This window comes from Tauraco erythrolophus, chromosome 12, assembly GCF_009769465.1.
Source record: "Tauraco erythrolophus isolate bTauEry1 chromosome 12, bTauEry1.pri, whole genome shotgun sequence".
NCBI lineage: Eukaryota > Metazoa > Chordata > Aves > Musophagiformes > Musophagidae > Tauraco > Tauraco erythrolophus.
Genome location: NC_141476.1, coordinates 10,885,156 through 10,902,540, shown reverse-complemented (window position 1 = coordinate 10,902,540; position 17,385 = coordinate 10,885,156). Strand labels below are relative to the sequence as shown.

At 47.1% G+C, this 17,385-nt stretch overlaps 1 protein-coding gene across 1 annotated transcript in view; it reads left to right on the top strand.

The window, feature by feature from the left end:
* Positions 1-16,788, top strand: part of LOC104376431 (plexin-B1) — a 37,598-nt gene extending 20,810 nt beyond the window's left edge. Inside the window, 23 exon segments of the mRNA XM_009983011.2 lie at positions 512-593; positions 595-618; positions 2,277-2,413; positions 3,050-3,226; positions 3,424-3,592; positions 4,680-4,922; positions 6,271-6,447; positions 6,794-6,942; positions 7,327-7,427; positions 8,250-8,467; positions 8,666-8,844; positions 9,555-9,621; positions 10,205-10,351; positions 10,801-10,978; positions 11,864-11,967; positions 12,620-12,704; positions 13,436-13,602; positions 14,662-14,822; positions 15,060-15,207; positions 15,456-15,520; positions 15,610-15,685; positions 16,062-16,136; positions 16,684-16,788. Of these exon segments, the coding sequence (XP_009981313.2) occupies positions 512-593; positions 595-618; positions 2,277-2,413; positions 3,050-3,226; positions 3,424-3,592; positions 4,680-4,922; positions 6,271-6,447; positions 6,794-6,942; positions 7,327-7,427; positions 8,250-8,467; positions 8,666-8,844; positions 9,555-9,621; positions 10,205-10,351; positions 10,801-10,978; positions 11,864-11,967; positions 12,620-12,704; positions 13,436-13,602; positions 14,662-14,822; positions 15,060-15,207; positions 15,456-15,520; positions 15,610-15,685; positions 16,062-16,136; positions 16,684-16,788 (3,034 nt within the window).
* The last annotated feature ends 597 nt before the right edge of the window (positions 16,789-17,385 follow it).

The window sequence follows — 17,385 nt, the reverse complement described above, 5'->3', positions numbered from 1 at the left end:
CATCTCCCGTACCAAATTATGGCTGGAAAAAGGGCTGGGAAGGATGGGTGGTGCAGATCAGCGGAACCAGCTGGTCCCAGAGGCCGCTGGCTGAAGACCAGTTCCAGCTAAACCTACAGTCTTGAGTTTTCTTCTGCATCAGACACAGCGCTAATGTGTGGGTTGACCACTGCCAGCCTGGGGTCACTCCAGATGTGACTGATTTGATCAGCTCTGGACAACAGCAGAGTTCTTAGACTCTTGGTGTATCTGTGAATCAGTGGGCTTCATCTCGTCTGTCCCAGAAAGAATAATCTTGGATAGGATGGGCCTCTTTAGAACCACCCCTTGCTTTTGCTGCTGCACCTAATCCAGCCTTAAAAGGTGTTCCTCAATGTTTGGTTGTGTATTCCGAGCATGTGATAAGGCTGAGAGAAGAGAGATGTGGTTGCTAGATGGTTTTACGACATGATGCAATGGATACAGCTCATCTGCTGTTCCGTGATGACACTGTTCTTGGATTGTCCTGCAGTATTGTGTGCGTCACTGGCGGGAGCTGGACAGAGAGATTTGGGCACATTGTGGTGGAAGTGCCTGGAGGAGGACGTGGAGTTTTCTGGGCATGTTTTCACCTATCAGGTAATGTAACTACTGCTTTTCTAATACCTCTCCCTGTTCTTCAGTATCTCTGCGAAATGGCTGTCTATGGCATGAACTTATGGGACTCTACCAGGCACTTGTTGCTGGTGTTTTCATCTGATTTTTCTGGTGTTTGTGTTGTGTGGTGGGTTTTTGAGTTTTTTGTTTTCTTTTCTTCACCCTCCTTCTTTAGATTGTAAGAACAGGTGTGCTGGGTAATACTAAAGATTCTGTAGTGTAGTGATTTTTTTAAATTTCTTTTTGACAATAACAACTATTAAATGCTTAAAGAAAGAGGAAAAATATAGGGCACCTTTCTGATTTGGAGATTTTTTTTTTTGTTGTTATTGATGACCTAACATCTTACTAAGACTTCTGACTTGCCTTTTATTAATTTGCAAATTGCTGCTTGAACACACTTTCACTTCTGACGTTCAGCAGCTAGTGGCAGTGAGTCCAAAGTTACTGTGCATTGTATGGAGAAATGTTTCTTATTATTTTTAAACATGTTTTTAATAACTTTTAGATGTCTTAAACCCATTATTATGAAATAGTATTTAAGTTGTTTTTAGATACAGTTACTCACTTGCTATCTTTGCTGCGCAACTTACAAGTTATGTACCTAGTTGCATGTCTCTCTCTCCCATGGGAAGGGAAAAGAGATACATGAAAAGTCTTAGGCTATTCCATTTTGGGCTGAATATAGACCCATTTTATATACTGGATTATGCTTATTACTCTTCTCTCAGTTTTGATTCTATTATCACCATTTTGAGGCAGGATGGTGAGAACTGCATACTATGTTCAAGATGTGAGTGCAAAAGAATTTTTATTGTGGCATAAAAATATTTTTTTTTTCCTTAATTCCTTTTCCAGTAATTCCGAACCACTTGGAGTGTTTTAGTTGAGATTTGTGCTTACAGCTGGTAGAGTTGTTATAGGTACCGAAGCACTCTTGAATAGGCAGGAGCTATTTCGAAACTCACAACCGTGTGTGTATGGTTGGGTTAGTTTTTTGTTGTAGTCTCCCTGCTTCTTCTCACTTTGTTTATCATGCTCTTCATTTATCAGCAGTGACTTAGTTGTGCCACTCTGCCTGGTTCCTCTAATTTTGCTGCAATTCTCAGTGGTATTTTTTTTGTTACTCCGAATAATTTATCAAATTCCATTTCCCTTTTCCAAGTCACCTACAAGTATGTTTAACAGCACAGATCTCAACTCAGATTCTTAGGGCTCCCTGCTGGTAATCGCCTCATCTACCAGACAAACAGACAATTTGTTTGCTACCTTGTTTTTACCAACTCGAGTTATTAATCCAGTTACTGATCTGAACAATCCCTTTGAACTGTTAATCCTAGGGTTTGTGTGAGGCTCACAACTCTGCCATTTGCAGCATCCATCTGCCTTTTGCAGTCTGTGGAAAGACTGGTCCTCCATTTGTGGTTCTTGCAGGTGGGATTGATCCTTCCTCTGTTGCCTCTGCTCCATAAGGTAGCTGCTGGAGCCTAGCTGAGGCCCACCTGTGATTGAGATCTATAGCTTCTATTTTTAGAGCACTGGAGGTCACTGAAGATGTTCCGCTGTTTTCTTTCCTTGCCTTATCTATTGAGATCCTTGTCACTCACCTCCTTTTTTCTTTTTTTTTTTTCCTTTTCTAGAACCCAGAGCTGAAATCCATTGTTCCGACTCAGGGCCCCAAAGCGGGAGGAACCTGTCTTACCCTTCTGGGCTCAAAGCTGCTGACTGGGCATCCTAATGAGATCAGTGTCCTGCTTGGAGACCTCCCTTGCCACATGTAAGATCAGAGCCTGCCGATGTGCTGGCTGTGCACTGCCCTGAGTCCTTCCCGGAGCCTTGCAGGGCGTGATGCTGCCTGGCTCAGCCCTTAGGACAGGCTGTTGGAGCTCTACTCTCCTCTGTGTTCCAGGAGATCCTCCTCTTGAGGTTCATGGCAGCAACCTCAGCCATCTTACGTTCCTGCCTATGTTCCCTTGTACATGAACGGTGCTCCGTGGCCTCTGTTCTGCATGTCTCTTGACAAGGCTGTAGCCTATCATGACAGCTCTGCTTTTGCTGATGAGGATCTGCAGTTGGCTCCTGCAGACTATCACTGAGCTACTTGTTTTCTTGCATCCTGGGACATGCACACCCGGCAGCACTGCTAGTGAGAAGGTGCGCGTGCCTTGGTGTGTGCTTCCAGTCTCTTCGAAGTGGACAGTGGCTGTACCTGCTTTTTGTCCACATGCTGCTCACTGACAACTGCCTGGCAGTTATTGCTTGCTTAGATAAGGCACGAGACCTTTCAGCATTAAATTTAGGAAAATATCAGAAGAGGTTTGCAGACTGTCTGCAAAGAGCAAGGCATAGTACTATAAAACCTGTCTCTGCAGTGGCTGTGTTAATCCCTTGTTCTCTCTTCTGTCTCTCCAAGCCTCTCTGAGATGACAGAGGATCAGCTGGCATGCCAGACGAGTCCCAGTAATGTGTCCGCAGAACTCCCAGTCACTATCAAATACGGGGACCAAGAGCGGAGACTGGAAGGATCCCTCTTCAAATATACTCTGGATCCCAACATCACTTTTGCAGAGCCACCTAAAAGCTTCCTCAGGTAGAAAGACTGAGTGCACCTTCCCCAGGGCTGTGTGCTGAGGCAGGTACTACAGCACCAATGGCATCTGTTTGTTGAGTGGTGCTTTGAAGTAAAACCAGGCTTGTAGGAATGAGCATAAGCAGAAGGGTGGGAGCATGGGCAAGACAGAGCTAATGAATAATAGGTGGGTGAGATCAGCTGCTTTTCTCTTCCAGTGGAGGGAGAGTGCTCAGAGTTCATGGATACAACTTGGATGTTGTACAGAAACCGAAGATCCGAGTTACAGTTTCTCCATCTGAACGCCGGCGCCGAGGACTGGGACGATGGCGCAGAATCATCCCAGACACTGAGTGCCCTGAGGATGCTCTGTGCAGCATCCAACAGGTAGCATGGCAGTGTGCTTGGTGGAGCTGAGGGTGCATAGGGTTGATGTGTTGCTTTGGAGAGGTGGACTTTCTTTCCCTAGGCCTTTTCCCCCCACTTGCTGTTATCTGCTTGGATCGTAGTACCGGCAGTCTTGGCTAAGTGGAAGTTTCCTCTGCTAGACTGAGAGGTTAAGAACTTTCACAAACGTTTCCATAAGTTGCCTCTGCTTAGAGATGTGCACGACTTGTGATGTGCGACAGGAACAGCAGGGCAGCAGTGTGGAGAGAAAGAAATCCAGCTGAGTGAAAGAGCTTGTGTGTCTCAGGATGTCCATGCTCCAGACTCTTCCTTTTGCATTGTTCAGTCCGTCTCTATAGCCCCTGTCTCTCTCTTTCACTCTGAGATACAAAACCAGGCAGAGCTGAGTGAAATTACCGGTTCCACCAACATTTTCTGCTCTCTTGCGGCCAGTGTCCTGAGGTGGGTCACTACAGAGGTAGTGATGTAATCATCAAGGTCACAGAGCATGCAGCAGAATTTGCAGAGGTAGAGGGGTTTGGCAGTCAAAGTACAGGAAGGATTTGCATTATTAGTGCAAACGATCTAGGAGTTCCTGTACCTAAACTGGGAGAATATGCTCCTGATGCACATGCATCAATAATAGCTGGTTTCACACATGTTTTTAGGAAGGCATTTGTGGCCGTAGGGGAGTAAGAAAAAAATTTGACTCTAACACTGTCACCGAATGTATTCAACCGGACAAAGGAATGCTTCTTTCACAGAAGCATTCAGGCTAGGAAACCAGCCTTGCATTGAAGGTCTTTGTTCCTGTTCTGCCAGGGGAATGTCAGAGCTGGTTCCCACTGCTGAGGCCTAGGTACTTGCAACAAAACCAGCGCTATGAAAACTTTCTTTAGAGGAATGCGGAGAATTCCTCAGATCTTGGATTTTTTCCTCTACAATTAAGCAGAGTTCCTCTGGCATTGCTCCAGATGAGAGGAATGCAGACTGGCCCCAGATTGCTCAGGGTTGGGAAGTATTATGAAGCTGCAGGAGAAGCATTAGTGTTTCTCTACTGACACTATTTTTTGCCTTTCACATTTAGTTTGAAGAACCATGTCTTGTTAACTCGTCCTTCCTGATCCTGTGCAAAACCCCAGCCATTAACCTGCTGTTGCGGAGTGTCCATATCAAACTGGAGTTTATTCTGGACAATCTGAGCTTTGATTTCAACTCGTTGCATCCCATGCCTTTCTCTTACGAAGTCAACCCCATCCTAAAACCATTGAATGCTGAAGACCCTGCTAAACCATATCGTCACAAGCCAGGAAGCGTCATCTCTGTGGAGGTAACACAAAAACCAGCTGGAAGGAATGTTCCTTCTACAAAGTTGTTTCTAACTTGAGTGTTTTAAATCGGTTTCATGCATCATCCAAGGTTTTAAAGCACTTGACAGGCTTACAACCTGTCATAGCACATATACTTTGGCCTATGAGGAATGGTACATGAGAAGAGGGAAAGACTGCATCAAAAAAGCCTCTTGAGCCTGTAAATCATTGTCAAGGGCTTCATAGGGCTTGTGGAAACTTCTGTGCTTTTTTATTTTTAATCCTAATAAACTATTTGTATAAGAGATATTAGTACTAAATAAACCCCACATCCTATTCTCAGCTGCCAGTTTTTTCATAACTACTTAAAATTCCTCTAGAAGCAACAGGAGTAAAAGAATCCTGACTGGAGGGAAGACCTGTTACAAGGTGGAGGTGGAAAAATCGCTCTTTAAAGATGATATGGAAGGGTAGAGTGGCTAATGTTTTTTTCTGTACATGTGAGGAAAAAAAATCTCTGAGGTATTTTATTTGTATGGAAAGGTACTTTCTAGTCCAGTACTCATTAAGTTAATGGCTGTGGCTGGAAATGCACTTTCTCCACTTGCTCTTTTTTCGCATATGAGGAAAAATGGTGAGGATGTACTAGTCTGGAAATGTCTAGACTGCTGCCATTGGTATTGAGTATATCTTGGAGAAGTAGGGCAATTTGAGAAGAGTGAAAGAGAACTAACAAGATAGAAGCTTTCAAAGAGCAAGGAGGTTGATCTACCAACCTGTCAGCAAACCCTGACAGAGCTCCGGGCAAAAGCATGAAACGCTGCTGCAGGATTCAGCTTAGAAAGCATTAAAGCATAAAAATGTAATTAACATCCGTCAGCATGATTTTATTAAAAAAAAAAAAAAAAAATCCCCCAAAATTAAAGCAGAATTATGTAGCAGGTAAGAACAATAGCAGAAGTGTTAGACCTTCGGAAGGCACTGACTGAGTCGCCTGAGTGCTGAAGTTAACTGACATGAGACTACCTTTTTAAATATATGCACGTTGTGCGTCTGTGTATGCGTATACACACAGAGCAAGAGTTGGGCTTAGTCGTGCTGTGGCTGAAGAGTCTTAAGAAAACAGGCTGTTTATAGCTGTACTTATGCAGCATGGTACGGGTCCTAAAGCTATAATCTGAATTGTACGCAAGTGAATTTTTTAGCTTGCAGAATGACCTTCTGCAGCCAGTTCGGGTGAGAGCCTAGTCAGAGAAGAAAAAAGGCTGCTTTCCTCCTATGGTGCTGCTGTTCTCCATCTACTCTTGAGCCATGGAAATGCGAGTTGTTTTTTCCCTGATTTGATGTACTGTTCCACATCTATTCCAGGGGGAAAATCTAGATCTGGCTATTTCCAAGGATGAAGTTATGGCTATGATTGGGGAAGGAGTCTGTGTGGTGAAGACACTAACAAGGAATCATCTCTACTGTGAGCCTCCCTCTGAGCAGCCAGCTCCACGACACCACACGAAGCGAGAGGGCACAGACTTACTCCCAGAATTCACGGTAGGGAATCAGCAGTACCACAAGAAATCCTCCTCTTTGTTGAAGCACAAGCAAGAAGCAGTGGTGGAGGCAGGGAGTGGGATGGGAAGTGGAGGAAAGGCAGAGGCCCTGGTGGGGGATGAGGAGGGAGGTACCATGAGTGGCAAGGAGCTGCTCTTGTTCTCAGCTCTACTCTTACATGCCAAACACTGCCTGAAAGCAAATGGTATAGCTGTATTCAGGAGTTGTGCTGTGGGACAGCTTTACTAGAAAGCTGTATGCCACCTGAACCTGTTCTGGAGAAGCCCTGTGGCTTTGCATTTCATTGCTGCACGGAGTTTACGTCATGGCACATGCTTCCTTACAGGTACAGATGGGAAACCTGAACTTCCTCCTGGGCCGAGTGCAGTATGACACTGAAAGCCAGCTCACCTTCCCGCTGGAGGCACAGATTGGTTTGGGTGTTGGTGCCTCCTTTGTGGCACTGATCGTTCTGGTCATCGTCTTCATATACAGGTAAGAAGCTCTGGCATCGTATGAGATCTTTGAGTTCCTCTACAACATTATTCAGTGGATGTGGCCAAGCATCTTGGGCTTAAACAAGGTCCCAGTTTTCTTTATTTTATGTCAAATTCTGAGCCCCTGGTGGGGGTGGATGTGTGAGGCATGTTGCACCTGCTGGTCACAGCCTGCTCTATGGTTCATTCAGAGCCCATACCTAATGGGTGGTCCAAGAGACACATCTAGTTTACAGAACACTATTTGGTATCCTGCAAAGAAGATGTACAGTAGAAGTCACCTTAACACCAAGTGCCCTGAAGTCTTTGGCAGCAACACAACAGTTGGCAAGAACAATCCCTGGGCTAGCGCCACTGGGAACAATTCTGCTTCCTATTGCAGGAGGAAGAGCAAACAGGCTCTGAGGGATTACAAGAAAGTTCAAATCCAGCTGGAAAATCTGGAAACAAGTGTTCGGGACAGATGCAAAAAGGAATTCACAGGTGAGTCACTGAGCTCTTAAGTTCTTACAGCTTCAGGGAAGCTTGAAGAGCCACTCTCAGCCCTGCTTCTCTTTCCATTCCTGCACTCTGGTTTAGGTAGCTCAGAGCAGGCAATAACTTTGTCCTGGGCCAGTGCATTGAAACATATAGCCAAATCTTTCCATTTTTAATTCTTCTCTTTAATTCAGAGCATTGGGATCTATACAGACCCCATCTGATTCTCCAGTTCATCCTTCAGACTCAGATGAAGAGCTAAAAGTCAAGATAGCACACTTGGAGAGATCTTAAGGACAGCTAGCCCAGTCCTTCTGTAGGGCAAGTTGAATTACACCCCTTGTTGTGGGCCCGCAAACCTTGTACTTCAGCTGCTTACAGCAGTGAGCCCTTGTGTGGGAGACCTGGGGCTCTGAAACTGCGCATGGCTGTAATCTCCAACTACTGTGGGATGCAGTGAGGAGCAGGACATCTCTACTACTCTATCTTTGATGTAGGTAATGCCTGTAACCACAGATCTGTGCTTAATAGTGGCTTCCTCTTTATAAAACTAGAAGCCAGCCCCCGACTGTAAATGAGGATAATCACCAAATTCACCTTTTGGTTCCTCCCCAGAGCTAGAAGTTTCCTCATGCAGTTTCTCTCAGTGCCTAGTCTAGCTTTAAACATTCTAGCAATGGAACCCCAATGTGCCTCTTACTGACAGGAAACATCCTTCCTCTTCCTCAATCCCATCCTGCTGATCCTAGTTCTTGCACTCACCTCATGATCTGCACCATTAGTTGTGTCATCATGTAGTCAACCTCATGGGCATTTCCTTTCTCTCAGACCTGATGACTGAGATGATGGACCTCACAAGTGACCTTGTGGGCACAGGAATCCCCTTCTTGGACTACAAGTCCTATGCAGAGCGCATTTTCTTCCCGGGCCACCGTGAGTCACCACTGCAAAGGGACTTGGACATTCCTGAGTGCCGGCGGCAAACTGTGGAGCAGGGCTTGGTCCAGCTGTCCAACCTGCTCAACAGCAAGCTCTTCCTCACCAAGGTAACGTCCTTCTCTCTGCTTGCAGCCTGCTGTGGGGTCAGGGCCGCATCACTGGCAGCAGCTGGCAGGATGTGGACAGTGTCCCTTAAAGTTCATTCCTGAATAGCTCCCTGCAGCATCACTTCTTCCAAGAGCCAGCAGCTGTGACTGCCTTGTTTTCAGTAGATTCACACACTGGTTTGTCTCTCACCCCACCAGTTCATCCACACTCTGGAAATCCAGCGCACTTTCTCTCCGAGAGACCGGGCCTATGTGGCATCGTTGCTCACTGTGTCGCTGCATGGGAAGCTGGAGTACTTCACTGACATCCTCAAAACACTCCTGAATGACCTTGTGGAACAGTATGTGGCCAAGAACCCCAAGCTGATGCTGCGGAGGTGAGTGAGCCAGCCATGGTCCCACTGATAGGCTCTGTCCCCTCAGGTAGCTTCTGCCCAGCTTGCAAGCTCTGAAACTCCTGTGAGTAGGACAACACCATGGCATGGGCTGCAGCTGCTAGACCAGCATGTGTCCAGATAACGTGCATCAAACGGGAGCAAGCAGTAACAATGATACCACTCTCTCCAGTCAGCAATTGGCAGAGGATATGGCAGGAAAGGTGTGAAAAGAGTAGGAAGCTGGAGTTACCCACCTCAAATTCCTTTTCTTTTGAAGCTGCTGTACACTAACTCTCTCCTTGTGATCAGGCACTAGGGCTCTGCCAAGTCTGCTAATCTCATTTTGCTGTGTAGAGGTCCCTGGGCTCGCAGTCATGCCATGTTTGGAAGCTAAACTGCAATATCTCCCGTGTTTGGATCCCCATTAGCCTCCTGTCTGGTCCGTCTTTCTGATCAGCACAAACTTCCCTTGTTCAAGACCTACCGGAGGTTTTCCTCTGTCCACTGCTTGCTTATCTCTCCATTTCTGTAGTCTGGTGCCTCCTTCCCACTGAAATTAAGTGGTATCAAAAGTATTAACCTCACTAGTCTCTAAAGTCCTTTTTTTTTTACCCTCTTCCTTGATCCTGTATCATCACTTAGTGTGCTCTTTATCTCCAAATCCCTCCTCTGCACCGTATTCCCGTGACCGACCTCATGCTCTTTTGCAGGACAGAAACAGTGGTAGAGAAGCTGTTAACCAACTGGATGTCCATCTGCCTGTACGCATTTGTGAGGGTGAGCTCTTTGTCCCTTTGGGGTGTAGAGGGGCCAAAAGAGGGGAGACAGCCACAGCTTTGCTTTGTGCCTCGCTCGTAGCTGAGGTGGTGCCAGAGTCTCCGTGTGTTTCAGGGTGGGGAATGAGAGCACTGGGCTGTTCGCTGAGGATGCAGGAGTGGTTCCATTGGCATTAATACCGCTCATCGTTTCTAGGATGTCTTGCCAGATCACAGAGGGCTCAGTGTAGCTCCTTTATCTTGAGACACGCTGGCCACAGGCCACTCTGTGTGTGGGGAGGACAGATTCTGATCTAATCCCTTTCCAGGAGAGGGCGTGACAAGGAGAGTCTCCAATTAGTGACGCAGAGGCAGAGCAATGCTTTGGTCTTGCCCGTCTGCCTGGTAGTTGGCCCGTGCCCTTTCCCTGTGCATGGCGCAGGAGATGTTGGCAGAGGCTCTGTCTTTGCCTGCTGTGGCTTAGCTGCTGTATCCTCAGTCCTGCTCTTCCTCTGCTTGGGTGTCCATGTTTCCAAGCCGTTGGGCTCTGCTGGGAGGAGCAAGCTGAACTTCTCTCAGGTGAAATTCCTTCCTTTCTGTGCCAGGATTCTGTTGGGGAGCCCCTTTACATGCTGTTTCGAGGAATCAAGCACCAGGTGGACAAAGGGCCAGTCGACTGGGTGACAGGGAAAGCCAAATATACCCTGAACGACAACCGCCTTTTGAGAGAGGACCTGGAGTACCGGACTCTGGTAAGCACCAAATCTTTTGTTCCCTCTGGGCTCTTTTGTGTTCTGCTCCCATTATTGAGGCAGAATGGCAGCATCCTGCGACTGTCTCCTAGGAGCCAGGCTTATCCCAGCAGCAAACTCCATAGATGAGCAAAAGCTCTGCTAAATCAGACACTTTTGCCCTAGGCTGATAGGAGCCATCACCACATGATCTGGTGTATGTGCTGTGCTCTGTACCTAGAACTAAGGAGATGAAATTGCTGATGGCACATCGAAGCCCCTCCCCAATGCTGTTCAACTGGCTTCCAGCTCTTGACACAAGTTTAACGTCTGTGATGTTTTCTTTTCTGAAACTCTTCCAGTAAAAGGTCTAGCTGTTAACTTGACTTAATGCCAACCAGCAAAGGTGTAAACGTGTCAGATGTAATCTTACCAGCTGAGTAGCTGTGACCTTTCCTTTTCTTCCACAGACCTTAAATGCTTTGACACAAGCAGGAGTTGCTGCAGGAGGGGCAGAGGACTCCCAGGGGATTTCTGCAAAAGTGCTAGACTGTGACACCATAACACAGGTGAAGGAGAAAATCCTAGATCAGATCTATAAAGGGACACCATACTGTCACCGACCAGACCCGGACACCCTGGACCTCGGTGAGCAGAACTCCTTTGGTGCCAAAACTCAGTGAGGAAGTGGAAGAGTGGTCGTTTGCTCTCTGTGCACAGCAACCTGGCATGCATGACATTTATCATTCTCTGCTGAGTGTGCAGAGTTATGGACCATAGATCCTGCATTCTGGCTGGACCCAACACGGCATGATGCAGGAAAGAGGCTAGCAGCAAGAGGCAGGGGTGGGAAAGAAGCAGTCAGGTCCAGCCCCTTCCATTTCATGGTGTTCTTTGCCAGACTTGGACCATGGCAATGGCTTGGGCGAGGTAACAAAAGGGGGAAAAAAAGCATGAAGAAACATGTAAGAGGGGATGATGATTTGAGTGTGGCGCAAAGATGCTGTAGTCATAGACTGGCTCTCCCTGCTGGTGAAGTCAGTGGCAGGATCTCAGTCATCATCTGTCAGGGAGGATTTTGCCCACAGTGGTTAATGAAAGGTAAGACTTACATTGTGAGAAAAAACACTCAGTTTTCCATCTTCATTCTTTGGCTGTTGCTGAATAGTGATGACATTTATAGATGAGCAGGTACTGGGGGAATAGTAGCTAATAAGGACTATGGGTGCGTATTTGTGGTTTGAATCACCTGCTTGAAGAGTCACAATCTGACAGAGTTTGTAGGAACTTGATGAATGGAACCTTGGAGGCCATGAGACCGCCTGTCCCTGTGCTCAGAGAGACTGTCCTGTCCTGCAGGACTCAGCGTTGCTACAGGTGCTTGCTCAGGTTATGTTGTCTGTGAAATGGCATGGGTAAAGGCTGACGAGGATCAGTGGGTGTGTAATGAGGTCAGTCAGGCTGAAGCACAGCAGACTTCAGAGATGCCTCAAATTAACAGTTTCTTTTCATTTTCTGTGTTAATGGCTTTAGAGTGGAGATCTGGGCTGGCAGGTCATCTGATACTGTCTGATGAGGATGTGACATCTGTCGTTCAAGGAACTTGGAAACGCCTGAACACTCTTCAGCATTACAAGGTCAGAACTCAGTCTGCCATTGCTATGTGTCTCATTTTCTACACACTGTTATGCTCTGTGGCTCTGGCTCCTGGTGGGTCACTGTCCAAAGGCTGGAGCTTTCTTGCAGCAGCATATTCAAATTAAGTCAGTGCTGTGGCCTGCACTCTGACTTTAACAAGCATAGACCCCTCCTTAACCCGTACCTGAGACGTGGGCAGGGGTAGAGCTCAGAAGGAGATGCACAAGTTCATGCCTGGTGGCTGTAGCAATGAAGGCGATGCTGCTGGATCTGTTAATGTTCCAGTCCAAACCAGTTAATAGGTGATGGCATGTTGATCTGCAAAACAGCTTCTAGGAATGGAAAGCAGGTGGTGGTAGGGGTGTTTAACTACCTTGCACCTATGTGTCGTGTCTTGCTGCAGTATGCTCTAGATGTGAGTGACCTCAGTCCCTGAGTATTCTCACCTTCGTTGTACTTTGCACACAGGTTTAATTGGTACAAACAAGATTCTCCCACCATCAGGAAAGACAGTGATGGTGCCCCAAAAACCCCTGTTTCTGTCCCTATTTATAGTAATGGTATAGTCTGTTTTGGTCTACAAGCACTTGCCTGTTGTGCTAATGAGAAGCATGCCACGTGTTTTGAGTGTTAATTTTTGCTTGTGTGTAGGTGCCTGATGGAGCAACAGTAGCCCTGGTCCCACGCCTGACCAAGCACATCCATAGGGAGAATCAGGATTATATCCCAGGAGAGAGTGAGTTTGATGTCCTGTTCTCATAAAATTATTTTATAGCACTTGCCAGTTAGTGGGACAAGTCTCTTGCTGTAGCCCCAGGTTTATGCTACTATAGAAGGCTGATACGTTATTTGAACCCTCATAGGATTGTCAGGAAATTAAAAGCTTGGGTGAGTGAAATGAGAGAAAAGCAAGAGTGCTGTAAGAGCAGGGGAAAGCCAGGCTGGGAATGAAAATGCAGGATATGCACAACTCTGGAGGGCTGAGTGCAGTCTGCCACTTGTAGGAATCTTAATACCCTCAGGTGCTGAGCATGGCCGGAGGGTGGTGGTGGCGGGATACCAGACAGCTACCTTACTGCCTGGCAGAGCGAACAGCTCCATGGATACTCCTGTGTCCTAAGGCACAATAGCCACTGGCTGCAGCTTAACAGATTCAAATTGGATGTGGGGAAAAAAAAACCCACATCTTCAGCAAAAGGGTGGTGTGCAGCCCTGGAACAGACCACTGGGATGGTGGGGAATGTCTGTCTGGGGAAGTTTCCAATACCTTGAAGGTTTTGAGTGGACAAAGGCAACCTGCTGTAGTGCTAGCAACAGTTGCACTCTGTGCAGAAACTGGGTGGAGGCCATCAGAGGTTCCTTCCCATTTGTATTTCTATCACACTGTGAAATCTTGCTTCCTTGTGGCTTGCTTGGCCAAGCTCTACTGTGAGAAAACTGACACTCATCTATAAACGATTGATTTAGAAACACCAATGCTGGAGGATGCAGATGAAGGTGGGATCAAACTTTGGCACCTGGTAAAACCAACAGAAGAGCCAGAGCTTCCCAAGCATCGGCGTGGGAGCTTAAGAGATCGGGAGCGAGCCAAGGCAATCCCAGAGATCTATCTGACACGTCTCCTCTCAATGAAGGTGAGAAGAAGCACAGATTGTGTTGTGCTTGGGATCTTGCCTTCCTTCACATTCCCTGGCAGATTGCAAGGATGTGTACAAAGATGAAGAGCCCCTTTGCTTGTGTTGATGCACGTGCTGGTTGTTTCCCCTCCGATCCCAGCACTGTAGTGCCAGACTTCTTCTCCTACTAATGAGTTAAGTTTTGCAGAGCCTCTAGGAGAGTGAGAAATGTTTTTACTCCTGTGTCCACCCCATGTTTGTGTCTCACAGGAAAAAAGCAGGTACCCTGTGCTTCGCAGCAGAGTTTCTTTGGCAGCAGTATCCACTGGGCTGCCATGTCTGCTCACCTCCCACCCCACCCAGGGCCAAGATGATAGGACTGACCTGTTACCTGCTGCAGCAAGATGATGCTAATAGTACACACCAGCCATGTACAGATTCAGCTGCCATCATAAATCAGGCATAGTGCCTGCTCACCTTCTCCTTTTTGCTTTGTTCCAGTGTCATTGTTAAAAAATTGATCCAGGAACTCATCCCTCTGTTCTGTCCTGAAGAAAGGATCAGCTTTTGGCATCCAAGTTCCCCAGCAATGTCCTGCTTGTAGTAGTGCCATTCCTCAAGGGACAGCCCAGGCACTTTGCCAGGCAGTGCCTATGTTCTTCCCACATTTATTAAACTTCCTCTTGCAGCTGAGCAAACCCCTTCTTGTTCCTCTCTGGCTGAATACAGCTGCTGGCAGCCAGCAGCTCCCTCCACTAGGCAGTCTCTGTGGTTCAGTGCAGACCTTCCTGTCGCAAGGTCTCTGTCCCCTGTAGCAATCCCTTACCCGCAGCAGCTCTGTGTACATCTGACTCCCCTCCATGTTTTGCTTTATCGAGCTTCTCCCTGGCCTTTGTTCCAGAAACTGCTGGGACCTCCTTTCTCCTTTGCTGCTGCTCCTTGCAGTGCAGGGGAGATAGCTTTGGGCTAGTGAGAGGAGGTTGCTGAGCAGAAGAGGATGACCTCTCATCTGTGTGAGGTCTGGGCTCTCCACTCTCCTCTACCTGGGCTGACTCTGTCCTGCTCGGTTCTCCCCAGGGCACTCTGCAGAAGTTTGTGGATGACTTGTTCCAGGTGATCCTCAGCACCAACCGCCCTGTCCCTCTGGCAGTCAAATATTTCTTTGACCTGTTGGATGAGCAGGCGATACACTATGGGATCACAGACCCTGAGACCATCCATATCTGGAAGACAAACAGGTATGATGTTCCTGTGGGCCCCGGTGAAGGCACTGCTAAGCTGTCTTGAGCTGATCACTTGGAAAGTGACAGCCCCCTTCGCCTGCTGAGGAGGAGCAAAATGGGAGGGCAAGGCAGCAGGACATGGTGTGAAAAGCTGGTTTTGCTGGGAGGGCAAAACTGGGAGACGCAGTAACGCGCAGAATATCTTTCAGCATTGTAGCTGCTACCTCTGCTGATACCCTGTCTTCTCTGCAGCCTGCCCCTGCGGTTCTGGATCAACATCATCAAGAATCCCCAGTTTGTTTTTGATGTGCAGACGTCGGATAATGTCGATGCTGTGCTGCTGGTCATTGCGCAGACCTTCATGGACTCCTGTACAATAGCTGACCATAAGTTAGGGCGGGTAAGTGCAGAGGGAGAAGGGAGCATGGTTGGCACAGATAACTGAGCAGTGCTGCCCATGGTTCCTCAGACTGCATTACTAAAGGGACTCTGGTATTTGAAGTGCCTCTCCATGCAGAGGACAAAAATTCCCTGATCCTGAATGAATGACAGAAAATAGTGGTGATGGTGTAGATAGCACCTGCTAAAGTGAATCCACAGCACAATGAAGGAGCTTTTTGTAACAAATTCTTATTTTGGATGTTCAAGGACTCTCCGATCAATAAGCTGCTCTACGCCCGGGACATTCCTCGCTACAAGCAGATGGTGGAAAGGTAAGCAATGAGTGTGAGGAGTTGCAGTTTAAGCAGTAAGAAGGAGGCTAGGATGAACAGCACGCTAATTGTCTGTGTGCCACTGCTAGGTATTACGCGGACATTCGTCAGACCATCTCTGCCAGTGACCAGGAGATGAACTCTGCCCTGGCTGAGCTATCACGGGTAAACAAAATTATTTCAGAAGTCACCCTGGCCCCTTCCCTGTGCACCTAAGAGAAAGTTGTAATGCAAAGATGAGATGTTCCAGCTGAATGTGCAGTTCTGCTCAGGCATCCTGACTGTTCCCAGTGGCTGCTCTGCTTTGTGGCACCACAGGAGTGTGAGGGTCTGCTCAGCTGGCGCTGAAGAGAAAAGTGTGGTCAAGGATTCAGGGCAAGGAGTACGTGTGATTTTTCCCTTTGCTGGGAACTACTGGTGAATTCTATTTCCTGTTGCTTTGTGCAACAGGCACATTTCCCAATGAGTTGTGAGGATGCAGAATTTAGAAGAACAATTGTTAGGTATCTCATGGTTTTGTCTAACTTCCTCTCTTGTTCAGAATTACTCAGGTGACCTTAATTCCCTGGTGGCTCTACATGAACTGTACAAATACATCAATAAGTACTATGACCAGGTGAGTGTGTGTTTCCAGCAGGTATGAACATGCCCTTCTCCTTTTACCATCCAACGAAGAAACCTCCAAAAATTAATAATTAAGAGCAGCCAGGCTATTACAACTCTGTGTATTGTTTCATGGGCATGTGTAACTTCCATGTCATAAGTTGGCTTTATTCCTACCTAAGAGGGAGAGAGGCAATCACAGAAAAAAACTTATCTCTAAAGTGGAGGCTGTTGGGATTTCATGTACGCTTCTTTTTTTTGACTCTGGTATCCAAATACTCTACTTAAAAATGAAATGCAGTTAGTTCATGTTAATTTACTAAAGATATCATTTTCAGGTGAGAAGTTTAACATTCCTTTTGCACTATGAAGTTTATAAGCTATGAGGATGGATCTAGAATACTTATTTTGTGGTTAATTTGAAATTAATTACCACATACCCACTCTAGCCTTGAGCACACTGAATTCCAGCTCAGGGCTCTCCACTGTGCATGGAGTTGAGCTGGTTGCCAGCGTTGTGTGCTGGAGAAAGGCTGCCAGTGAGCTCCGTCTCGTTGCAGATCATTACTGCCTTGGAAGAAGACCCAACGGCACAGAAGATGCAGCTCGGATATAGACTACAACAGATTGCAGCAGCTGTGGAGAATAAAGTCACAGATTTGTGACAGGCACAGACAGACTGCTCTCCCCTGGCTGAACAGGGACAGTGCTTGTCCTATCTGTACACAGGGTGTCCTGCTGCCATTGGAACCAGACTCTCCAAGGAACTCATGGGTGACACGAACAGGGATGGCCAAGGCAGTACAAAGTACAAGCGTCCTTGCATCTCAGAGAATATTTTTTTACAGTTTTTTCTTTTTAAAAGCAAAACAAAACACAAACTTTGATTTTCCTCTGGCAGACTGTCAGGGGGACCACGCAGCTCCTTCCTACAGATGTTACGTGAATGTGCCAAGTCCAAACAACGTCATTGAAGAGCTGGGTGACACCACCAAGCACTTGCTGGTGCTGGGAGACTCTCCTGCTGCAGCCGCTTGCTTCAGCTGGGACGCAGGAAGCTTCCCCCAGGCTGACAGCTATGCTAACATCTGTTCCCAGCTAGCGAGCACTCTTGCAGCATCCCACCTGAGAAACTTCCTTGCAGCAATGTCCCCACTGGTTCCGGATGTTGGATGTAGAAAGGAGAGCGTCTGATGGCGAAGGTCTCTTGCTCCCCCATGTTTTGGTCTCTGACAGCTCGTGCACGACACCTGCTTGGATGT